The sequence below is a fragment of the Artemia franciscana genome, chromosome 16 (assembly GCF_032884065.1).
Source record: "Artemia franciscana chromosome 16, ASM3288406v1, whole genome shotgun sequence".
Lineage (NCBI taxonomy): Eukaryota > Metazoa > Arthropoda > Branchiopoda > Anostraca > Artemiidae > Artemia > Artemia franciscana.
The window spans coordinates 26655769-26682720 of record NC_088878.1 but is presented as its reverse complement, the minus strand read 5'-3'; the positions used below and the strand labels follow the sequence as shown (position 1 = coordinate 26682720).

Below are 26952 nucleotides of genomic sequence, written 5' to 3'. Positions count from 1 at the left end.
TTAATGTCGCTTCTTGCTTTCAGTTAAAAAAAACTTGTTTTTTTATATTTAGTATATTTAAAATCAGCATAAAACTGCAATTCTTTTGATGTAACTATTGGTATCAAAATTCTGTTTTTTAGAGTTTCGGTTACTATTGAGCCGGGTCGCTCCTTACTACAGTTCGTTACCACGAACTGTTTGATGACGATTATAGCAAACATGAAAGTTCAACACACAAAAACAAAACACAAATGGGGTGAATAACTTGAAATAAATACAAACGCATCCAGCAGCATGCAATGGATAGCGTCTCTGTATGAAATTAAATAAAAAAAAACTAGTTTTTTAACTGCAAGTAAGGAGCGACATTAAAACTTAAGTTTAACATTTTTTTTAATAAAAAACTTTAGCGTAAAGAGCGAGGCGTTGAGGAGGGGACAACGCCTTTCATGTACGGAATAATTTTTGTTCGTTTTAAGTTTTAACGTCGCTCCTTACTTGCAGTAAAAAAAAAAAACTTGTTTTATTATTTAATTTCTGGACGTTTTTGAATTAATGCATGTTTTGATTTTGGCTTAGCACCCATGAATAATTAAGACAAAATTGTGCATATTACTTTTTTTTTGGCTAAATGGGTTTCTAATAGTTTTGATTGGACGATTTCGATAAAAAAGAGGTGGAGGAGGAGGCCTAGTTGCCCTCCCATTTTTGGTTACTTAAAAATGCAACAATTTGTATTTTTTTTAAGGAACGTTTTTATTAGTAATAAATATACGTAAATCTAATACGTAATCTACGTAAATACTAAAATAGATATACGTATCTTCCGAATTAGCTTACGTAACGAAATTCTATATTTGTATATTTTCATTACGTATATGAGGAGGTTCGCCCCCACGTCAATACCTCGCTCTTTACACTAAAGCTTGAATTTCGTCCCAATTCTTAAAGAACGACCCTTGAATCACGTCGTCTTTACACTTCCCAATAACCATTACTATATATAAACAATGGTCAAAGTTTGTAACTTGCAGCCCCTCCCTTGGGGACTATGAGGGAGCAAGTCGTCCCCACTGACATAGTTATTAGGCTTTTCGACTATGCTAAACAAAATGGCTATATCAAAATTATGATCCGTTGACATTGGGGAAAAATGAGCGTGGGAGGGGGCCTAGGTACCCTCCAAATTTTTTTGTCACTTAAAAAAGGCACTAGAACTTTTAATTCGTTCATCCGTTAGAATAAGCCCTCTCACAACATTCTAGGACCACTGGGTCGATACGATCACCCCTGAAAAAAAAAAAAAAAAAAAAAAAAAACACGTGATCAGTCTTCTGGCAAAAAATACGAAATTCCACATTTTTGTAGATAACAGCTCGAAAATTCTACCCTAGGGTTGTCTAATATGCTCAATGTGATAGTATGACTTTCGTTAAGATTCTATGACTTTTAGAAGGTGTTTCCCTCTATTTTCCAAAATAAGGCAAATTTTCTCAGGCTCGTAACTTTTGACGGGTAAAACTAAATTTGATGAAACTTATATATTTAAAATAAGCATAAAAATCTTATTCTTTTGATGTAACTATAGGTATCAAAATTCAGTTTTTTAGAGTTTACTATTGAGCCGGGTTTCTCCTTACTACAGTTTGTTACCACGAACTGTTTGAAATAAAAACCAAAAAAAATTGCCCTCTATACTAGTTTTTGGTATGCTATATTTCTGCTATGCTAAGCTTTGAAAGTTTTATAGTAAGACAATACTCGTGCTATTGTTTGACAGCTGATACTAGGCTTTATCTACGTACCGAATTCCAGTTTTAAATTTGCTTTGCATACTTTTAGGGTGAAAAATATGTTGAAAAGGCTTCTCGGAACGCAAAACTTGGAAGTTTGCTGTTCTTAAAGAAAGTTAGGATAATGCTTTAAAAAGATCCCTAAGCAACTAAAATCTAGTACGATGTATTTTTAAATCTGTTGAGGTGAATGGATAGATCTGAAACTAATAAGTCAAATGACCTAAGTTTCTTGTCCTTCTAGAGTCCGATAAAGTAGAAGTCATGTTGCAAAATCGCATATTTCACATGGACCATAAACCATACATAAGATTTTATTGAAAAAACGTCATGATACCTAAATGGCGAGCATATAGCTCAAAGGGCTGGGGACAAACTCATGAATGAAATCAATAGTACTATTGCTATAAACAAAAGATAAAAAACTATAAAACACGAAAAAAAAACACCCATAAAACACCCTATCCAAAACAAAACTACAAAAAAAGCTATTAAAAAGATAAGAAAAACTATAAAATACCAAAAAACATCCATAAAACGCCCTATCCTAGGAAACCAAAATAATTAATACAAAGACACAAATTAATAAATAGCCTCTCATTTCCCGTCATCTAGACCATCAGAGAAAGAAAATAAGAAAAATCCCCTGCCAGGGAAAGATAATGCCTTTATTAGTGTAATAAAATACGGTTTTATTGTCTTTCTGTAGGGATAGCAATAATAGTTCATGATTCTTCACTCCACGAATATTCAAAATGTAAACGTTATCTCCCTCGTTTTCCTAGAAACGACATCCCATCTCTTATGACTTCCAGCTATCGGGAACTATTGATATTAGGCCCCCTGATGGCAATAAGAGCTCCCAATTCTTCACTCCTCTACTTTTCAAAAAATTATCCGTTCAGATCGTAAACGGTATCTCCCTCATTTTCCTAGAAATGACATTCCATCTCTAATAGATCCTGGCTATCGAAATCTAATGCTATTAAGCTTCCTGATAGCAATAACAGCGCCCGGTTCTTCACTCCTTGAACATTCAAAACGTAAACGTTATCTCCCCCAATTTCCTAGAAATGACATCCCATCTCTTAATACTTCCAGCTATCGGGAGCTGTTGTAATTAGGCTCCCTGATAGCAATAAGAGCTCCCGGTTCTTCACTCCACTACTTTTCAAAAAATTATCAGTTCAAAACGTAAACGGTATCTCCCTCATTTTCCTAAAAATGACGTTCCATCTCTTATAGATCCCAGGAGCTATTACTATTAAGCTTCCTGATAGCAATAACAGCGCTCGATTCTTGACTCCCCAAACATTCAAAACGTAAACATTATCTCTCTCGTTTTCCTAGTAATGACGTCCCATCTCTTATGGCTCCCAGCTATCGGGAGCTATTACAATTAGGCTCTCTGATAGCAATAACAGCTCCCGATTATTCACTCCTCAAATATTTAAAACACTATCAGCTAAAAACAATAACGATATATCCCCCCTTTTCCTAGACATGACGTCCCTATCTCTTAGTGCTCGATGCCGTGTTAGAAATCCATTGTAGACATGAACAGTTTATCCGGCAATTTTATATCTTTTCTACTCACATTTAATGAAGTAACTGTTTTTAAGACAAATTAGTAAGAAAATTGTAACAAAAACTGTATGATTTTCTTGAAAAAAATAATAACGTGTCTTTCAAACAGTTTGTGGCGATAAAGTAACGACCGACACGTCCCAATAGTAACCAAAACTCGGAACGGAAAACCAAGTTTTAATAACATTAGATGTATCATAAGTAGTTGGCTTTTAACACTGATTCCAAATAAAGAAAATTTATTAACTATAATTTTACTCATCAAAAGCTTCGACCCTGAGACAAATTTGCCTGACCAGATAAAGGAGTAAACACCCTTAAAATGTCAAGCGATCTTAATGAAAACAACAAAATCATATTCAGCATATCAGAGAACCTTACTGTAAGCTCCTGTCTACAAAAATGAGAAATCTTTTTTTTTTTGCCAAAAGAAAGATCACGGATGCGAGTTAATTTATTTATTTTTCAGGGGTGATTGCATCGAATCAATGATCCTAGGAGACCGAGGCCTCCAGGGATGGCTCATTTTAGCGGAAATCAAAGTTATAGTGCCTTTTTGAAGTGACCAAAAAGATTGGAGGGAAACCAGCACCCCTCACAAGCCCCTTTTTCCCCAGAGACCTCCAATCAAATCTTGAGACATCCATTTGATTCAGCAAAGCTGAAAAGCCAAATATCTTCGCGGGTCATGTAATCTCTTTGGTCATGTCATAACTTCGGGTCATGTCATCCCCTTTCGGGGATGATATGACCCTTCATAATCCCTGAAGAAAGGACTATAAGTTACGCAATTTACACATAGTTCCCAATGTGACACATTGTTCACAACTGTTCAATGCCTCATACAGTATTTTTATAGGGAAATTTTCTGGACAGGGGAGGGGGATTTCCAAGAGGAGAATTTTCTGAGGGGGGAAAGTTTCAAGCGTAAATTTTGCATGGGAGGGAGGGATAGGATTCCGTAGAATGACTTGAAAAACGGCCAGAAATTAAACAAAAAAAAAGTTTTTCAGCTAAAAGTAAAGAGCAGCATTGAAATTTAAAACCAACAGAAATCATCCCGTATATGAAGGAGGCTGGTTCTTCCAGTTCCTCGACCCTTGCTCTTTGCACTAAAGCTTGACTTTTTGTAATAGTTCTTCATGAAAGGCTGATTCAACACAAAGGCGGTTGAATTTGAATAAAAAGTATTTTTAAAGAGGGCAAAAAGCAATGGTTGAAAAAGGGACAGCCCCCCCCCCCTTATATAGGGAATAACTTCTGTTGGTTCTAAGTTGCATTGTTGTTCCTTACTTTTAGCTGAAAAAATTTCCTTTTTATTTATTTTTTGCAAGACCACATAAATTAGACATAGAGTAAAAACAAGACAATTAGCAGCCATAAAAAAGATGAAGGATAAGATTTGGTCAATATTCCTATTACCTGAACAATTGTTATGGGTCATGAAATTATTGTTAATAGATGCATTTTGACTTTTTGAACATCTTTTCTCTCTTGCAAAATTACCGCAAACTCACCGTTATGGAGTTATTATATATTTGCACACTAGGGGGGGGGGGGTAAAGCATAGCACATATTAAATACAGCAATGGTTAGTTTACGTATTTAATATATGCTAAGCTTTACCCCCACCCACCTGATGTGCAAATATATAGCCCAAATTTGTTTCTAAACTATTACAGATTCACGATTTCAAATATCCGATCAACGAAAACGGAAATGATTGCAATTCTTTATGTGTTAATACAGGATATTTGAGCCGGAATAACTCCATAACGGTGAGTTTGCGGTAGTTTTGCAAGAGAGAGAAGATATTCAAAAAGTCAAAATACATCTATTAACAATAGTTTCATGACCCAAAACAATTGTTCAGGTAATAGGAACATTGACCTAAGATTTTCCCAAGCCATTGATGGCAATAACAGCGCTGTATTAACGCTTCAGTAGCTGGGTCTTCTTTTTAAACGTTAGGTAGCAAGCCTGTTGACTAGCCTAGCGACAAATAGGCTCAAATCCCGGGCCCCGTATTGCCAAGCAGAGTATTAATCCAAAATGCTACCATGGGACGCAAGAGACAGAGAATACAGATATTTTGGCAAGGACATCCGCCGAAATGTTTTAAGCACAAAAAGAAGCAAGAGAACCGTCAAGAAAGATGCAAATTTGAAGCCAAACGGTGAGAAAAAGGTTTAAACCGAAAGAAACTTCTGTTTGAGCAATAAAGAAGGAAATATTTGCATTTTTCTCCTTTTTTAAGCACCTTAGTCTAGCAAGCGGGTTCTCAGAACTAAGTTGAAACTGGAAAATAACTCCTAAACGTTACAAAAGGTAAAAATTGGTATACCAAATCTGCTAAGCACAAACAGTATGCATTTTCAGCTTTACAAGAGGTTGACACCACTTTTACCTAAAGAGCGTTTAAAACTTATGGGCACATTTTCGACTTTTTATTTCTAGTTTACACTCGAACGATGATATACTATCAACTTCACTTGCACCAAAAACATTTAAAACTTGATTTAAAGGGTCACGCATCAGGTGGGTTGATGTAAAAACAAACATCTCTTCAGCCATAATATCAGCCCAAAGGAAGCCCCGTCCCTACCCTTGGACCACCTGGAGAAGACTGCCGGCACTGTCAACTTGTTTTCAGACTACACTGGCGACCCAGCTGAGCAAGAGCGTTAAGTCAATTCAAGTTAAAGGAGATGAAAAACGAAGACCTAATTTTGCCAAAAGGGCGTAAGTGATATTTCACTTTTAACACTTGGATTTTGCTTTAACAAAGTGATCGATGAGTAGATTTCATCTTAAGAGAAAGAAAAAATCGCACAAAAAAGCTTTACGTATCTTATAAAATTTTATTGCTCTTCAAATAAATACTGAATATTAACCCCTGGTTTTGCCCCTAGACAGTTTAAGAGAAAAAATGGGCTTAGTTTAAAGAAAGCAGTGACAAACGTACTAAAAACAAAAGCAACAAAAAATACTAATTAATAAAAAGTTCCAAATATTTCGACTCCACATCCGGGAACCTTTTCAACGGAAAAAAAAAAAAAAAAGGAATAATTGATCATCTAAAGAAAAAGACAAAGAACAGTACAAGCAAGAGAGAAAAAAGAACAAAAGACAAAACAAATAAATAAAACTCACATCTTGATAAATTTCCGAAGTGTGAGTGTTAATTATTTGTTTAATTTTTTGTTCTTTTTTTCTTGTTTGTGTTGTTCTTTGTCTTTTTCTTTATATGATTAACTAATTTTATCTGTTTTCTTTTCTTTGCAATCCATCGCACTAAGCAGGCTTGCAAAAATAAATTAAGGAAATATAAAACCCAATATATATAATAATATAATAATGATATATAATAATACAATATATAATAATGATAAAAAACCCAAATGAATGTTACGTCAGTAATATGAAAACGGTGTCCAAATTAGGGCTCTAAACAAAATTTAAATGGCCCTGACCGATTTCGACAATTTCGACCGATTTTTGATAAAACATGTATAAAACCATGAAATGATTTTCAAATTTTCGATCTACACATGTATATACAATTACTACTACCACTACTGCTAACAAATCCCTACAGTATTAAGCTGACTGAGGCCAACACAGCTACGAACGCTCTTCCTCCATCCTGATCTACTCAAAACCACCCTCTTTATACCCTACCAAGAAGTCCCCATTTACCTTAAATTTTTCTTTACGAAATTCTACCACCCCATTAGGAGATGACCTGTTTTTCGTTTACCCCTAGACAGTTACCGGACAAAAAAAAACTTTGGCAATCTGTCATCCTTGATCCGTTGAATGTGATTTAGGCATCTCATGCTTTCACTCATTATGGCCATAGAAATTCCTGATTGGTTATTTCCAATTGGTTTTCGATTGGTTGAATTTAATTTCAAATAACCAATCAAGAAATCAGGGCTAAATCACATTTTCCGTGCAGCTTGCTATTTGAGATACGGTCAGTCAGTTGGGTACCCAAAACAATCCACAGGTGATTTCTCTGACAACTTTTAGAAAATCCTTCTCCTTTTTTTGGAGAACCCCCGAACGCAAAAGAACTCCAGATGCCTAAAACAATCCGTAGACAATTTCTCTGGAAAACATCTACTAAATTCCTCGCCTTTTTTTTCGGAGAACCCCGGATATCTCCGGAACCCTGGAACTCCGGATAACAAGCCGGATACCTAAAACAATCCGAAGACAATTTCTCTGGAAAACATCTACTAAATTCCTCGCCTTTTTTTCGGAGAACCCCGGATATCTCTAGAACCCTGGAACCCCAGAGAACTCCGGATAACAAGCCGGATACCTAAAGCAATCCGTAGACAATTTCTCTGATACACTTTTAGCAAATTCTTCTTCTTTTTTTTTCGGAGAACCCCGGATATCTCCGAAACCCCGGAGAACTCCGGATAACAAACCGGATACCTAAAACAATCCGTAGACAATATCTCTGGAAAACATCTAGCAAATCTTCCTCCGTCTTTCGGAGCGCCCACGCTTCAGAACTATACTTGACCGCTGTCATCAGTTGGCCACTTTGCCACTGTCATCAGTTGGCCACTTGGCCAGCTTCCAATATTATAATCTTGTTCGCAAACTTCACTTCCTATTCTTCGAAACTTTTGTCACCTGTGAAAGAAAAACACCCTGGGCCTTGGCTATTCTATTTTTATCATATTCACTACAACCACCGTCTTTACTAATTAAATTTAATATAGAAATTTGTTTTAATGAAAGTAAGGAGCAACATTAAAACTCTAAACGGACAGAAAGTATTCCACATATGAAGGGTTTGCCCCACCCCCTCCTCGATACCTTGCTCTTCACAGTAAAGTTTTTTAGAACTTTAAATAAACTTCTTGCTCTAATTAAACGGCTCTTGTGTTTCAGGAGTCGTTCTTAAGAAATTGAGACAAACAGTTAAACTTTATCGTAAAGAGCAAGGTATAAAGGAGATGAGCACTCCCTTCATAAACGCAATAATTTCTGTTCGTTTTGAGTTTCAATGCTGCTTCTTACTTTCCGTTGAAAAAAACTTGTTCTCTTATTTAATTTCTGATAGTTTATATTGCCGGTAAATAGTGCTTGGCCTTATTCATCCCCCTTCATGAAAAATTTCCTCCCCATACGGGACACTCGTTTATCAAAAGATCCTTCTACTTAAAATAGGCCCCCACCCCGTAAAATTCTCTCTGGGCAATTCCAGCCTCGCTGAAAAATCTTTTATGTAAACAATGGGTAAATTTTAGTACTTAAAGCTCTTTTCCCAGGGGCAGTGGGGGGGGGGTCATATTATCCCCAAATATACAGTAATTGAATCTTCCAACTTTTCTGAACAAAATAGCTACCACAAAATCTTGATCGGACGACTTTGGAGACAAAAGGCCGTGGGAGGAGGGTTAGCCCCCCTCCAATCTTATTGGCCACTCAAAAACGGCATTAGAACTTTTGATTTCCGATCGAAAAATCCCTCTCCTAGTATTCTAGGATCATTGGTTCGATGAAATTACCCCTGGAAAAACAAAAATAGAAGTGAAGACGCATCCGTGATCTTTGCTCTGGCAAAAAATGCAGAACTTTGCATTTGTCTATGTAGGAGCTTTGAAACCTTCTCTAATATGCTGATCTGATGGAATGATTTTCATTAAGATCACTTTGTTTCGGGGGTGTTTCTTCCCTTTTCAAAAATTGAGCAAATTTTCTCAGGCTCGTAACTCTTGATGGGTAACATATATATATTTTCAATCAGCATCAAAATTAGATTCTTTTGATGCAACTATTGTTGTCAAGTCTCTGTTTCTTAGAGTTTCGGTTATTACTGAGAAACGTCACTCCTTTCTTACAGTTCATAACCATGAACTGTTTGATATTACCTAAGCAAGTAAAGCTGTCACAAAAAACACAAAAGCTCAAAAACTTTACAATGGATCATAGTCCTTACTAACCACAGGTTCTTTGTGTTCAAAAGAGTATTTATTTGAGAGAAGTCTTACTTGTTGCGTGTGTTTGATGAGCTCTTTTAAAAGCAAATGATATTTGAGTATTCTTTGCATCGGTACCGCCAGTAAATCCTTGAGCTTGAAGTGACCTTTATGAGCTTCTTGTTGGCACTTCTAAAAATATTAAAAGGTAATTGGAAAGTGAAAAGAAAGATTACTTTACTACAATTCCATGGTAACAAGTGCCCTTTAATTTCATTGGTTTATATTTGTGACGTTTTTATAGGCCAGTCACGATATTCCCTACTTCTAGAGAGACAAATAGGCCCACTTTCTTAATCATTGTTCATTTTAAATTAATTTTTTATTGAAATAAATTGGAGGAAGCACTCGGCAGTAAGTGTAAGCAAATTAAATCAGACATTTTACTTTTTCCATCTTTTCCCATATACAGTAAGACAAGTCAGACATGAATAAATGAAAAAATAGGTAATAAGTGAACGTTTTTAAGAGACAAGAGGGGAGAGGGGGGGCGGCTGATCAAGATTTTGCCCCAGGCACCAGAGAGGCCAGAACCGTCACTGTAGAGATGTTGTCCGCTGTTTGTTAGGTTCCAGTAATGAAAAAGTCAAAGGCATTTTCCTGTGTGTTTACTATGACTACTGCAATAGCTAGAACCTTGTAAAAAGTGAACTAAAACCTATAGTAACAGAAGCTTTAAATTAGTAAGAGGAATGAAATATCCAAAAGAATTTTGAAATCTACGTCAATGGATTAGATAAGGAGGATCTACGACTACAAAACAAAATGTAACAGTTCAATAAATAATTAGGAATAAAATGAAGTAATAAAGAAGCCATGTTCTCAGACAAAAATTAGAAACTAGAATGGACGATTTTATTTAAAAACTCTTGACTAACCGGCCCCTAATAAAAAGCCCTATTTACCTAAAAGCACCATTACATTCCTAATTTTTTATATATTTTTTATTTTCATCTGCAGGGAAAAACCGGATGGATATTTTGTTAACATGCTCCTTGAAAGATGAATTTCATCAGTACAAACACACAAGTATTTAACGGAACCCTTACACTAAATAGTATCTTTAACGGTACTATTACTACTTTACCCTCCCCCTGTACACAAATAAAAGTTACTTAAAAAATTATGTTTTATTCTTTGACTTTTCGCACATTTTAGATCATTATGTGAATATCTATTTTATTGAAGAAATTTTTCGCCAAGAAACTTTTCGCTGAGTACCTATTTCTATGCACCTTTTTGCTATGAACGAACCCAGAAGTACATTTGTGGACTGTATGTGGGTCATTTATGTGCTTTGTCTAATGACAGCATGCTAAATTACGTCTGTATCATTACGTCTAATAAACGTCTAAATTACGTCTGATTCTGAAGCATCATGCTAAAATGCATTTTGGTTACATTTGCTAAGACAATAGCTTCAAAAACATTAAAAATATGAAAAGCGTTAAACATAGCAAACTCGTAGCTTTGTATTTCTTTGTTAAATGATAACACTGACTATTAAATTCAGTGAAGTCTTACAGTTGAAAGTAATTACAAAGTAATTACTCTTTTTTGATGACGTCATTTTTCTACGTTTCGAACGGAGTTTACAGAACGTCATTTTTCTCTAATTACTGTTGAATGACGTCAGCTTTAAGCGGATATAAATACGGGCCGGAACTTCGTAAGAGGTCAGTATCAAAAACAAGCTGTACCTCAACAGTTCATTTATTAATAGTATCGATTATGCAAGTAGAAATGTCAGAAGAGGGTAGTCTAGAAGTGCAAACAAATAGAGCTTACAATACCAGGTCTTCTAATAGGATGAAGTCTTTGCGTTTTCAATACAAACTCGACGATGATGAATTAGAGAAAGACCTAAGCAGTGTCTATGATCTTACTGACTTGGAAGATAGTGAAGATGAATGGAAGCCACCAAAAGGTGATGATGAAGATTACTCTGATGATGAGTTCGATAGCGTATGCACGAATGAAGACAGATTAAGGATTGCTCATTATTTAAATAACGAGCTCGAATCTATGCCAAAAAGTAAAAAGAAGAAGACTAAAGCTGCCGAGGTAAAGAGTCAAAATAGAAAAAGAAATAGCAAATTGAATTATGGAGAAAAAAGAAACAGGAATGCAAAAGCCGCTAAGGAAATGAGAGAGCGGAAAAAACTGTACATAGAAGCTTTAAAACAAAACGTTATTGAGTATGAAAACAGCATTGCCGAGTTAGAAAAACAGATAAGCTACTATAAGCTTCAATTGAAAGGATGTTAACTCAAGAAGATTAACCCACAAAAAACATGACGTGAAATTTTTAAGATTGTGTGAATTATTGGTCATCTTAGAAGCTATGCTGCGACGAATTTACAAAATTGAAAATTCTTTGTCCGTTTTGGTCATACTCTCTCAACCTTAAATTTCGAGACAAGACCCTCAAATAGAAAGAAACGTTAAATATGATTTTAAACAGTATGTTTGTTTATTCTTGTATAAGAAAATAAAGTTATATGATTATCTTAAAATTTTCTTGTATTATGCTCTCAAGGAAGGCTCTACCTAATCGGGCCTTCGGTGCCTGTGTCGGTACTCCAATCTCTGGGTAGTATCTTTCAAGTTTCGGAGCTCAAAGGTATGTAGAGTTCGGGTAGCATGTTGCTAATTCTGATACTTTTTGAAAACAAATGAACAAATCTGATGACATAGTAGATATTTTTTAGCATAGATGTTTAATTCTTAGGACTTTTAGAGTTCAGATCTAGAGTTGCTATCTAGAGCTGCTAATTATGATACTCGTTGAAAAATAATGAAAAAGTTTGATGACATTGTAAATATTTTCTAGCATAGATGTTTGATTCTTATGACTTTACTAGCTGTTGGGGTGGCGCTTCGCGCCACCCCAACACCTAGTTGGTGGGGCGCTTCACAACCCCCCAAGCCCCCCCGCGCGCGTAAGTCGTTACGCGCCATATTAGTTACCTGCCATTGTAGTTGTGTCCCTGTGTCCCACCTATGAATATAGATAGATATAAATATATGTTTTTAACTACGTAAAACATGCGAATATACAACATTCTTCGCTGTCCCATTGTCTGTGCATATAAATAGATTGTCAGGTTTACTGACTCTTGAACATGCAACATATAATTATCCATGGGAAAAACAATCCGTATTCAGATCTATACCTCATTATTCTAATGATGTGTCCCTGTGTCCCGGTCGTCATTTATATTCCCTGTGTCCCGGTCGTCATTTGTGTCCCGGTGTCCCAGTTTGTAATTTCTCTTTGAGTGTCCCGGTCGTCATTTATATTCCCTGTGTCCCGGTGTCCCGGTCGTCATTTGTGTCCCGGTGTCCCGGTCTGTAATTTCTATTCGAACAATCCCTGTGTCCCGGTCGTCATTTATATATCCCGCCTGTGCCCCCGGCGTCCCCGTTGTAGTTGTGTCCCTGTGTCCCGGTCGTCATTTATATTCCCTGTGTCCCGGTCGTGATTTGTGTCCGGGTGTCCCAGTCTGTAATTTCTCTTTGAGGTTCCCGGTCGTCACTTATATTCCCTCTGTCTCGGTCGTCATTTGTGTCCCGGTCTGTAATTTCTCTTGGAGTGTTTTTTCTTTTTAGTTTTTTTTTTTAGTTTTTTACCTTTTTTCTTTTTTCAGTTTTCTTTTTCTTCTTTATTTTTCAGCGTCACTATGAAGTACATATCGACGAACCTTTGTTTTTTTAACTTAAATCTGGTAGGCATTGATGACCTTTTCCAAGTCAAAATCCCAAACCCAATCATCATCGCTATCATTTTCAGTTTTGATATGTTTTGACTCTCGCTGTCCAGGTGGATTTTCATCTAACTGCGCGGTTTTGCGTTCTTTAGCCGCAAGCCTGTTTTCTTGCTGTTCTTGTGATTCCCCGGCACGCTTTCTTTTCTTACTTTCTCTATCAGCTGCAAGCCTGTTTTCTTGCAGTTCTTGTGATTCCTCGGAACGCTTTCTTTTCTTACTTTCTCTATCAGCAGCAAGTTTTTTGGCATAAACTCTTTGAGCAGCTTCCTCGGCTGTTGCCATTGTAGGTTCTTCAGTCATTTTACAATTAAACATTTTTCCGTGAACAAATGTCTTAAATACCGTTAATGACGTCACCATCATAGCAAAAATGACGACAACTAACTTCATGACGTCAGTCGACACAGAAACATGACGTCACCTGACAGACAGACACACAGACAGACAACTTATTTTTATATATATAGATAGATAGATTCTTGGCTTTCCCATTGTCTGTGCATATACAAAGCCTTATGTACTTATAATGACGTCATATGCAAACGCTCTTTTTACAAACAAACAAACATGCATACACACAACTCGTTTTTATATAGATAGATAGATAGATAGATACAATACAAATTAACTGCGTAAAACTTGCGAATATACAACATTCTTCGCTGTCCAATTGTCGCTGCATATAAATAGATTGTCAGGTTTACCGACCCTCGAACATGCAACGTACAATTGTCCATGGACAAACAATCAGTATTAAGATCTATACCACATTTTTCTAATGATTGACCTTGAGCTTTGTTGATGGTAATTGCAAATGCTAATCGAATTGGGAATTGCAATCTTTTAAATTGAAAAGGCAGATCCGTTGGAATCATGGGAATGCGAGGAATAAAAACAGCCTCACCCTCAAAAGGCCCTGTCAAGATTGTGGCCTCTATAACGTTTTCCATTGTTTTTTTTTACGGCAAGTCGCGTGCCATTGTAAAGCTTTGGAGGGTTGATATTTCTTAACAGTATTATTGGTACGCCTATTTTTAGTTGAAGCACGTGTGGTGGAAACCCTGAAAGATCCACGGAATTTAAAAATTCAGATGGATAATTAACCGCCTCATTTGGTTCCAAAACTGTGTCGACTGACTTGTAAAGGACTGCCTGGTCTCGAATCTTGGTCAAAACAATATTGTTGATTTCGTGAACGTCTATATTTTTGGGTGCAAGAATCGCTCTTTCACTTAGCCACTTATTATTTTTATATTTGTTTAGAATATTCGGAAATACTTTTTCAATCAATTCATTTTTGGACGTCACTAAATTACAGAATTCAGCAGGTAGTTGCATACGTCCTGAAATTGAGTCTACTGGGAGCTTTCCGTTTCCAATTGCCAGCAATTGATCTGAAAATGTTTGACCAGAGTCATCGCTTTGCAATCGGACACGCATATTTGTAGTTAATTTTAATGTTTTTACGTGTGCCCATAAATTAGAATTTTTCTGGGAAGCATTCATTTCGTCTGCAGGGGTTGATCTAGGTATTATAGGTAATGTTTGCCTGAAATCTCCCGCAAGCAATATTAATGTGCTGCCAAAGGGTTTCGAATTCCCTCGCAAATCTTTCAAACATTAATCCAGAGCCTCGAGCGATTTTTTGTGTACCATTGTGCACTCATCCCAAATAATAAGTTTGCATTGCTGCAATACTTTACCCATCCCAGATGATTTGGAAATATTGCCCGTGGGAGTTTCTGTAGAATGCAAATTCAGAGGCAATTTCAAAGCGGAATGAGCAGTTCTTCCACCAGGCAGCAACGTTGCGGCTATTCCGGACGACGCAATTGCCAACGCTACATCATTTTTTGATCGAATTGATGCCAGAATCAGTTTTATCACAAACGTTTTACCAGTACCTCCTGGTGCATCCAAAAAGAAAATTTCTCCAACGTTGTTATCGACACAATGCATTATCGTATCATAAATGTCTTTTTGTTCCGACGTTAACTTGGAAATGTTATTTTGTACATACGACAATAGATCACTCGTACTGTAACTTTGTTCACGATCCAATTCTACACATGTCGAAACAGCAGCGGTACGATTAGGTGAAGGCATTCCCAAATCCTGAAGAGGTTTGTTTGCCATACATACGCACAAATCTTCTATAATAACTAAAGTGTAGTTATAAATTTCTGATGTAAAATCAAAAGTCATATCTGACGTCTCTAACCGTTTTCCATGGAGTATATCTTCGGACATTTTTGATTTATATTTTTCCCATAACTCTGTAGGAGCTGATGGAGAGCAAGTTGTTAGTATGATGCCAAACAATGCACGAATTTGACTTGGAGTTGACGTTTCGCACGCGTCATTGATGCAGTTATCCCAGTGTTGGTCATTCTCCAATAAATTCAGAGCTTGGCATGCACTACGTAAGTGTCATGTATAGTACCGTTTACAGTTCTCAAATACTCAAAGGACGTCGGACCGGGTACATTCACCAAAAGCACGCGTAGAAAGAAGCATTCTTGTTGATTGGGGTGAACGGTGTAGAGTCTTCCTATCGTGGTATCTTTGAAGATGGTAGGTGGGCCGTCGACTGACTTACCCTGTTTTCGACGTTCAAATACTTTATTTTTAGTATTCCACGTGTAATACGAAGGCACTTCATTATACAGCAGTTTTTTTGCAAGAGAATCATTTTTGCATAGCGAAAAGAAAGCAGTTAACTTTGTATCCGGTGGATTCAGGGCTCTTTGTTGCACGTTGGATTAAAAAAATAAACACGTTGACCATTCTGTTAATGTACCGCTAAGGGAACAACAGCTGGACTACGTTCATGTATCGGAAATGAAAGAATTCGCCAAACAGCTTCATTACTGCTTATGTATCTTCAAGCCTGATATTGTACGATTTCGTCGATATCTTTGATTTCGGACTGCAAGCCAAAAACTGCCATGTCACTGCCTTTGTTGACGTATTTACATATGTATTTGATTGCCTTTACGGAGTTACAGTATTCAATGTTTATGTGTGCATTAAATGTTTTTGTAGTTTATCAGTGATTTCAACTTTTGCCGGAAGACACGGGCCGTAATGTCATGTCTATGAACCGCCGATTGTCCTTGAAGAAAAAGCTGCTGTATCTCGTCCCAAGATTGATTACATGTAAATGTAATAAATAAATCTGGACGACCATAGAGACGAATATACGCAATAGCATCTTGAGCAAATTCATGCATATGACGGGGACTGCCAGCATATGACGAAGGTAAAGCATATGACGGGGACTGCCAGCATATGACGAAGGTAAAATCGTTAATCTTCCAACGTTTGTGGTATTACCGTCATTTACAACTGCATCTCGCAAATAATGTATTGTTCAGAGCGGAGCTTGGTCTGATTCAGACGGATAAATAGCAAACGTTCTGATTCAATTTTTGCATACATGTCAACGACGTATTGGTGAAACAATTGACGGCATTTTAAAATATAATTGTCTTCATCCTGCCGAATCATTAGTCTATAGGAATAATAATGCATTGCACTGCATTTCTTATTCATTTCTTTGTTAGTGGCTGGATTCATCAATTTAATATTAAAGTGTTAGCCGTCGGCTCCATCCCAAAAAATGATAGGATATTGTAGGGCATCGTAGCATCGAAGAGTTTCAGCAATTCTTACCAACTGAGCGTTTCGCTTATGAAGAATAATATCTCGAGGTAAAAACTGATCACCGACCATAACGATTGCCACTTCGTCGATAGTTGGAGCATTGTATCTACGCACATGTTGGCCAGGAGGCGTTTTGTCAGCGGAAATAACAATTTTATGCGTATCAGTAGGCATCAAATCGATGGCTGTTTTGAACAGACGCACTTAATTATTATTTTCGTGGAAAACATGTTGCAATTGGGAAACGATTGTCCTTTCAACGTTGGGAGAAATTTCGCATTGTATTTAATTCAGAATTTCTATCAGTGATGAAGTACAGTTGTAAAAATTTATGATTCTCGCCTGAGTATGGTAGAAGGGACCCTGCTCTATGATAAATTTGCCCTTTTACTTTGAAAGTAGGCATAAATTGATCTAGATTTTCGATTTGGGCACAAAACGACGTCATTTGGAAACATGAGTTATATTTTCTGATCTGTGATAAAAACGCTTAGATTCTGACGTAGTTCCAGTAAGCAAAATCTTCAATGGCTCTGGTGGTGCAGCCAATAGACGAAGTTTAACTTTTCCTGAGGCGCAACACATTCCCATTGTTTCACCATTGAATTTCAAGGCCTTGCAATAGGGACAAATTTTAGACATAGTCCCGATTTGAACAAATCTACTCAAGCTATAATCATCGACTGGGCTGTACCTGAATGCCAGGCGATAATTTTCAGGTTGCTCTTGTGATTCCTCGGCACACTTTCTTTTCTTACTTTCTCTATCAGCCGCAAGCCTGTTTTCTTGCTGTTCTTGTGATTCCTCGGCACGCCTTCTTTTTTCACTTTCTCTTTTAGCAGCAAGTCTGGTTTCGCGTTGCTCTTGTGATTACTCGGCACACTTTCTGTTCTTACTTTCTCTATCAGCCGCAGGCCTGTTTTCTTGCTGTTCTTGTGATTCCTCGGCACGCCTTCTTTTTTCACTTTCTCTTTTAGCAGCAAGTCTGGTTTCGCGTTGCTCTTGTGATTCCTCGGCACGCTTTCTTTTCTTACTTTCTCTATCAGCAGCAAGTTTTTTGGCATAGACTCTTTGAGCAGCTTCCTCGGCTGTTGACATTGTAGATTCTTCAGTCATTTTACAATTAAACATTTTTCCGTGAACGAATGTCTTAAATACCTTTAATGACGTCATCGTCATAATGACGACATGATGACCTGATGACATGACGTCACTCGACAAACAGACACACAGACAACTTATTTTTATATATATAGATATTTTTTAGGGGGCATGAGGGGGTACTACATTAACAGATCTTTGTTCCCTATTTTCAACTATATATATTATTACTTTTTGATTCCCTAACGTTGCGTATTCAGCAAGTAATTATCCCACCGGTCCCCTTTTCCCACGAAGGTACTATCATATCACCAAAATTACTTTTTTGGTTTGATGGCACCAAAATGGTCTATATTCATACCCCTTTAGAATACCCTTGAACTGCTCGGGTACGGAAATTAATGAGCAGCCCCAACTTTTATTTAATGCATAGCTATTTGGTTTGTGTTAATACTATTTTTGGTATCTGGCTTACACTTTGTTTACATCCTGTCTCTCACGCTCCCTATCTCCCTCTTTTCGCTTTCCTTCTTTCTCTTCGCTTTTCTCATTAACTGTATTTTCAATAATAAACCTCTTTTAAAATTTGCATTATTACCATACCCATTTCGAAGAAAAGAGGAAATATCGAAATATAGCAAAAATTCATTGGGAAAAGAAGTGAAGCACACAGAAGGATTAATTTTTGACATCCCTGCCAAAATCTGTATGACAATAATTCATTATCAAAGATTGGCATCTATCTAAAAAAAACATGCTAGCATGCACGTACATAGTAATTGATTTAACGGGGAATAGGGCAATTTTCAACGACCGTCTCGACTTTTCCCATAGAAAACAAAATACAGCCAGGAGAACTAAGTTTAAAAAACCGGAAGTTTCGTAAAGAATCAAGTGATTTCTAAGGAGGGTACGGAGTTCTAAAGAAAATTTTGCCAAAAATCCTTATGACTTGTGCGACCATTCTCGAAACTACAAAACCAATCACTTATCAATGGATTTCCCTAAAAAGCAAAAAACAAAACAAAAGCAAGCAAAAACTATGACCACTTGAGACCCTGTGCTACACTAGCCTAATATAACAACACTATTATTCACTTCCCTACTTTATCTATATATATATAAAAAAAAGATAAAAATCATAAATCATAAATACCAATACACTGGTTCCTAAGCAACCCATAAAAAGTCGGTCGATTCGTCTCTCGAACCATATCATAAGGAAGGGACTCCCATACAGAAGGAAGAACATGGCGAATCGAAAATGCAGACTTTGTAGACCTTTTAATCGGTTTTATAATTGCAGACGAATTCCCTGTCTCATATTCAGGCTCATCTCTCTCAAAAACCCCAACCAAACATTCAGGTCCGTTTTTAAGCAATATATCAAAAACAAATAGAACCCTATAAAAATTAAAAAGACCTGAAACTGGTAAAATATTAATTTTATTATAACTATCTCTAACTACAGCTCTAAATGGGTACCTGGAGAAATCTGGGGAAGGTAAACAGGAGGGGTGTGCGAAAGCACAGGTTGGCTGGCCCCCAACCCCCCCCATTATACTTCCTGGCTGAAGGGCCAAGAAACGGAGATCAGCACCGCCGGTACGGACTGTAAAGTCTAATGCCGTATCCTTTACCTTTTTACCTTTATCTCTAACTGATATACGGTTATTACAATTAACAAGAACCCGAATGGCCGAATTTTGGAGAGCAGGTAATGACTTCAAATTCAGTGAGAAAGAAAACAAAATCAATACAAAACTCAAGATTAAAATGTTCTCGAGAAACTAAGACTATAAAGTACGAAAAGGTGAAGGAGAAAAAATAAGAGGAAAGATTGTAGGAGAAAAAAGGAAACAAAAGAATAATGCCAGTAAAGGGTTGAAAAACCCTTTACGGAGTTTTGTAATAAGACCTGACCTCAACAGAATTTTTGATGACGTGAAAGAGTTTCTCTTGAAATTTTTTTCTAATTTGATCCATATCTAACCTCCCTTACATTAAATCTATTCGTAATTAATGGATTTCGGTCACCTTACGGGGATTTTTTTTCTCTCTGAGACAATAAAAATGACTCAACCCGGCACGTGCCAAGGACATTTTTTCGGGGGGAAGGGGGCAGTAATGAAAAGAAATAAGTCATGTTTAACAATTTGAACTAGCCGTTCGCAGAAATACAAGAAAATCTGATTAACAACTCTTAATTGGCAGATTAGATTGATTAAACCCTATAGATTTCCGCTTGTAATTAACATTAAAGATTTTTGAGATACAGTAGTAAGGAAACCTGTAGTAAGTCAGTATGATACAAAAGACTTGAGAAGAAACATACATTGGAAAATAGACTTTGTCATATTACATTCGTTAATTCCTCAGTCAAACAACAAAAAACAAATAAAATTTATTTCAAAAAAATGTTGCTCATGAGCCTATATGTGGCGAATTTGTATTTCAAAATCAAACATAGGAAAAAAAACAAAAAGAAAGAAAAAAGCAGCAACAGTAAAAACAAACGGGTTAATAAATTAAAAAGAAAGTAAAAAAGTTGTCCTCAAAACATAAAATGGTTCAAAATAAAAATTATATAAAACTGGCAAAAGAGTAGGCCTACATTAAAACGCTACAACACAAACGAATAATCGCTAATTGAAAGTTAGGTCAAAGCGTCAATGTGATGCAACTGGTAAAAAAAAATGAAAAAGGATAACAGAAGTCCAAACACGTAAAAATAGCAAAAGAGCAATAAAACTAGTAAAATTCACAAAGAAACTTGAGCAATATCTATAAAATTGAAAAAAAAGAGCCAAGGACGAAGGAACTAAGTCCAGTGGCTCCAGGAAAGTGTGGATCCTGATTAAGATTTAAAAAACGAAAGCCAATGAAAAAGAAATAGAGAACTCAAAATAAAGGTAATTTTTTATCAATATTACATAGCCTAAATATAGACCTGTCACGGACGCAATCTTCTAAGCCCTATACCTAAGAAAAGGATGGAGATAGTAAACGTAAAGAATAAGGCACTGATCTTTACAGTCCCTACCAGAATTACTGATATCCCTTCCATGGGTCTTCAGCCAGTAAATGCAATGGGAGTTTGGGGTCATTCATCCTGGGCTTTCGTACACCCTTCCTGTTTACCTTCCCCACGTTTCTCAAGGTACCCATTTAGAGCCGGGTAGACTCTGGCTGACTTCACAGAGTCACGTCACTAGCCCCCATTCCAAACCAAATAATCAGCGACGGACAAAATATTTCAAGTCTAGCGTGTTAACCCCTTGGTTAAGAAGGCGCTACTTTCTCGAGTATATCTTAGGCTCTGGATTCAGTCCCGAAAGTTTTATTTCCCTAACTTAACCTAATTTCACTAATTAAGGTTATCGCAACCATAATACAACTGTCGAACAAAAACGAATTAATTTAACAGTAATGGGCAATTACTTGCCCAACTGTGTATCTAGAATCAATGTATAGATTCTAGACGATTTAAATAGTCGCATTTGTCCCCCATCATTTGCTGTTTTACCAGGCTACGGAGCCTTGCAGGGGACGATAACATAATTACTTTGTTTTTGTGATTTAATAAATTGACCGAATTGGTCGAATTAAGCGACCTTTGTTGGTCTTTGCTTAATAGACATCGTTTTCAATTCTTTTTTTAATTTGCCGTCATCAGGATATCCAACTTAAAAGTTTCAATATTTTCTATATTTTACTTGCCACCAATGGGGTTTCCGGGTTTCTAATGTAACCTTTAAGCTTTTCTAATGTAACCTGCGAAAAAGTGATTTTCCTCAATTCTAAACACAGGGAATGGTAATTCTCCTTAATGGGGTTTTCGGCTATGGATATTCCAATGATGTAGTTTTCGCTAAGATCTCACACCGTTTTTGAGGGATTTCCGGCTATTTTCAAAATTTCCATAATTTGTTTTTGCAGAAAATCTTCACCATTACGATTAATCAAAATCATTGTTACCATGTCTGAGTCACCTTCAAATGGCAACTCTCCCCACTTAAGTTTTTTTTTCAACACATTTTGAGTTATCAGTCACTACGGGCTAGAGTTACAGCGGACGTTTCAATGGATGCTGCAAGCATGATTTAACCAACCTTCAAAGCTTAGTAATATCTGACCTTTGTTAACCCCAAATTATACATTTCCTTTATTAACAACTTTTAAATATGTAATTTGATTTATATTTCATTTATGATTTAACTCCATAACATGACGTTTTTAAGTTTTAACTATTTGAGCAATGTACCTGTTTGTGGGGTTAAATTAAACTGAATTAGTGAAATTTTTTTAAATTCGGTGATCTAATAAACGGTGAGGCGAACACTAAGCTTGGGTAGCGGAGTAGCCAGCCTTCGTTGGCTGATAGTCCACTTTATTACATAGAGACTTGTTACTGTTGTGTAATGACAACTCTCATTGAGTTCCCCCCTCCCTCTATTGGTTAGTTTATATTAGATAGCGTGTATGCATATCGTCAGATAGGGTGTCGAACATGTCGGTCTTTAAGACAAGAGTTCTCAAAGTAGTCAATTACAACAGCATCAACGAATGACACTCCCAACCAATAGAAGAATGTACATAGCTGCCTTTTAAATTGGGTTTTCGCCTTTACCACCCGGAGTAGCCTGTAATTTAGGTTGTAAAACGTACCTGAAATGGATTATAATATAAGTACTGTCAATATAAGTTTTTGCAGGCGATAGGTGAATAGCATGGATTTAACTAAATGGATTTTATGGATTGAGGATGGATATTCGCACAAATTCTTTGTTATTTTTGTGCTAATTTGCATAGATGAATACGCAAAAAAAAATTATTAACCACCTCATACTATTAAAGTCTCACCGTAGCATTAACTGCCTCAATTAAAGCACCCGCAAACCCATCTCTTCCAATATTTTTGGCTTCAGTTTAAATAACTGGCACCTGCCAAAATTTTTAACTTTACTTTAATTTTGATTTGTGACCTCTGATTTGTGATTTTTGGTCAGTATTGTGTCTCAAATGTTTATCTTTACATTTTGAGATTAAGTTTAAATAATTTCCACCAGCCAGGATTTTTGACCTTACTTTAATTTAAGATTATGACCTATGATTTTTGATTCGAGACCAATATTGTGTACCGGGTTATGTTTTCCTTTGTATTTTGAGTTTAAGTTTAAATAGCTGGCTCCTACCAAAATTAGTGACCTTACTTTAATTTATGACTTGTGACCACTGATTTGTGATGAATAATGTGTATCGGATGATGTTATCCTTTATTTTTTTATTTTAGGTTTAAATAACTGGCACCTGTCCAGATTAGTGACTTTACTTTAGTTTATGACCTCAGATTTGTGATTTGTGATCAATATTGTATATCGGATGTTTGCCTTCATATTTAGAGTTTAAGTTTAAATAAATGGCACCTGCCCAAGTTTGTGACTATACTTATATTTAGGTATAAGTTTTCTTATCAAACATTCGGTAATTTGAGCGGCAATATTTTACACAAATCTTATTAAAAATATAGATTGTTAGCCAAGAAATTGGGCAAATCAAATTGAAATATGATAAATTTTGACTTACAGTTAATTCGTTTGAGAACATTTCGTTCCGTAGGCAGGCTTCATCAAGCCGACTATGAGCTTTGGGCAGATTTGAGCAGTATTCGCCATAAATTAAAAACTTCTCCTTCCATTGTAGAAAGATGTCACTGATCCGAATTGCAGCTCCAAGAGAACATGCTTGACAAAGGTCGCTATGGAAACCAATGTGGATTTCCGCTATTTCCTGGAAGAAAAGAACGACTTACTTTTTCTTCTTTTCTTTTGTAATACTGATTCTGTGCTCCAGCCATTCCCGACTGTAATAACATCAACAACAATAATGTGAAAAAAAGTCATATTGACCAAGATTAATGAAGAGATCTAACGAAAGGGGCATTGACAGTTTAATATACCATTAGATTTTCATTGGAAAAATCCCCACTTAAATTTTAAAAAATACATTCACCCCTCTTCCCCAACAAAATCTTCGTGAATTGGTACCACTAAATGTTAGCAGTTATTCAGAGGTAGTTAGTGCAGTTAGTATCTCACAGGATCATAACTATAGTACGTGTCTTTTCTCAGCTGAGAAGTCGTTCTAGACAAAGCACACATATTGCAAAGTTTTTTTTAATTAACACGACCCATTTTGCTAAGAACTTTATATTTCCTACATATTTCAAGCAGATGTTTGACATCGTTAGTGGCAATGCAAACTAAAAAATTATATTGCTCTAAAGCGTTCCCAATCTGCGTTACTCATATTTTTTTAAAGTGAGACAACTCAAACAGAAGACATTTCCAGAAATACTGTTTTAATTTTGATTTGTAGAGCTGTGCTTCTTATATGTTTATTTTTGCGCAAAAAAGAAACGACCTGCGCATAGCAAATGCAGCAGAAAATGAGAACTGCTTACAAGAAAGAAAAAATTTAAACACAGCATTATCTGATAGCGCCATATCTAATCTGTAAGGAATGCCAAATATAAATTGTTGGCACCAAGATGCCAGGATAATTTCTGAAACATAAAGTTAATTTTTTTTTATTTGATGATCAATAGGCAATGAATTTCTTAAAACTGAAAACGGAAACCATGTCCAACAGTTCGGTTGAAACATTTAGGGCTACAGGGCTTCACTAGCAAGAAGCAATACACTAGCAATACCAGCATAGCAATATTTAGGACTACACTAGCAAGAAAAGCTAGTCTCTGTTCCATTGAAGTTTTCTCGCTGTCTATTGGCATTTATTGAAGAATTGTTGATTAGGTCAAAGGCTGATTACTGCTACTACTAACAACTTACTACAAGACCAACCTGCCTGAGGCCAATACAGACACTCATGCTCCTCCTCCATACCAATCTATTCACAACCACCCTCTTTACACCATGCCTAGAAGTTCCAATTTCCCTTAAATCCCTCCTTGCGAACACCTCCCACCCCATTTGGAGACAACCTACTTTTCATTTGGCCCTAGATGGTTGGATAAAAAGGATGATCTCTGCCAACCTGTCATCCTTCATCCGCAGAACCTGTCTTAAGCATCTCAACTTTTTTCTCACTATAGCCCTAGAAAGCAGAATGGAACCACATTTTCGTAAATAGGGTCAGTCAGACGGGTACCCAAAAGATCCTCAACAATAGCACTGGAAAACATACAATAAGTAATCCTCCGAATTTCGGAACGCCCATATTTCAGAACCATATTTGACATCTGTCGTCACTATAGCTTCTAATATTCTAATCTTGGTTTGCAGACTTATCTTCCTATCCTTCCAAACTTTTTCCAACTTAGAAAACACCCTGGGCATTGGATCTTCACTGCATCCAATATCTTTAATAATAATACTAAGTAAGTGAAGTTAATCCCTTGATCTATCTTCTCCTTACCAACGTCAACTCTTCACCTACACTTATTTCCAGTCTTAGCGACTTAGCATTCTTTATATTACTTTTCAAAACCTATTATTGCACCCTAACTCTCAAAAGCTCTAAAAATTCTTCATTTTGCTAATGTGGGGGCTCCCAAAAGGCTCATTGAAAAAGAAAAAATTATTGAAGTGTACTTTAAGTGCCAAAGAGAGCGAATGTGACATCTGGTTTTCAATATTTTTAAGTTGTTAATAATAAACATACACATGACATTATTCTTTAGAATCTATCTTCAGTTTTCTGATTATCATCATAGAATCTAGAACTTTACGTATGCGTATTCTTCAGTAAATAAAAAATTTCCTTTTTGTAGCTTTAAATTTAGGGGGTCCACCATATTTTGTGGACCCCCTAAATTTAAAGCTACAAAAAGGAATTTTTTTATTTTATTTGGGGTCATGCTATTAAGCTTAGGGGGGCTGCTGGTCAAAGATTTGGGTCAAAATGAGCTTGAACTGCAATTCATGGAATGAGAGCCCAGCGACAGACCGACTTTTACTTCGATTCGACTTTGTTTTATGATTTTGCTTCTAAAAAATGAATTTACTTGAAAAGGCACGGCACTTAAAGTTTAGGGGAGGGGCTGCTGGTCAAAGATTGTTGTCAAAATGAGCTTTCACTGCAATTTGTGGAATAAAAACCCGGCGACAGACCAACTTTTACTTCGAGTTTAGTTTCTTCTATGATTCTGCTTAAAAAAATGAGTTTGCTCGAACGGGCACAACAATTAGAGTTTAGGGTGGCTGCTGGTCAAGTATTAGGATCAAACTTGGACGGTTCTCATACCTTTGCCACGTAAACAATCAGAAACTGCATTGAAAAAACGGGCTTTATTCTTTTTTGGACCAAAGAAATTCCTATTTTATGGTAGTCAGTCCATTTCTGGGCTAAACAGTACTTCCCGTCTAGTGACACGGTTTCGCTTAAGATGAGTCATATCTTTTGTCAAAGCAGTGATATCGCACTGAGTAAGGGGTTCAAAGAGGCCATTTTTTTAGGGGAGGGAGTATATCATAAACCTAAACTGAATCTAAAATTAGTAGTTTTATTTCACGTTATGTATTTGGTAGCACAAATAAAAAAAATAACATTAGTAAATGCACCAGCCTGTAAAGCAGGAGCATTGGGCGATGGCCTCTGCTTTACAGGCTGCGGAGCCTTTATGCATTGCTGTCGGTTTTTTTCGTAGTTGTAATTTAAAAAAATAACATTAGTAAATGCACCAGCCTATAAAGCAGGAGCATTGGGCAATGGCCTCTGCTTTACAGGCTGCGGAGCCTTTATGCATTGCTGTGCCTTGTATTTGCTGTCGGTTTTTTTCGTAGTTGTAATTTAAAAAAATAACATTAGTAAATGCACCAGCCTATAAAGCAGGAGCATTGGGCGATGGCCTCTGCTTTACAGGCTGCGGAGCCTTTATGCATTGCTGTGCCTTGTATTTGCTGTCGTTTTTTTTCGTAGTTGTAATTTAAAAAAATAACATTAGTAAATGCACCAGCCTGTAAAGCAGGAACATTGGGCGATGGCCTCTGCTTTACAGGCTGCGGAGCCTTTATGCATTGCTGTGCC

At 36.6% G+C, this 26952-nt stretch overlaps 1 protein-coding gene across 3 annotated transcripts in view; it reads right to left on the bottom strand.

Annotated features, from left to right (window-relative positions):
- LOC136037293 (protein vav-like) overlaps positions 1-26952 on the bottom strand; it is a 110235-nt gene that overhangs the window by 57873 nt on the left and 25410 nt on the right. For all 3 annotated transcript variants that reach the window (XM_065719933.1, XM_065719934.1, XM_065719935.1), the window contains exons 3-4: positions 23491-23694; positions 9380-9499 (exon numbers count right to left, since the gene is read on the bottom strand). In XM_065719933.1, coding sequence (XP_065576005.1) covers positions 9380-9499; positions 23491-23694 — 324 coding nt within the window. The remainder of the gene's footprint in view (positions 1-9379; positions 9500-23490; positions 23695-26952) is intronic.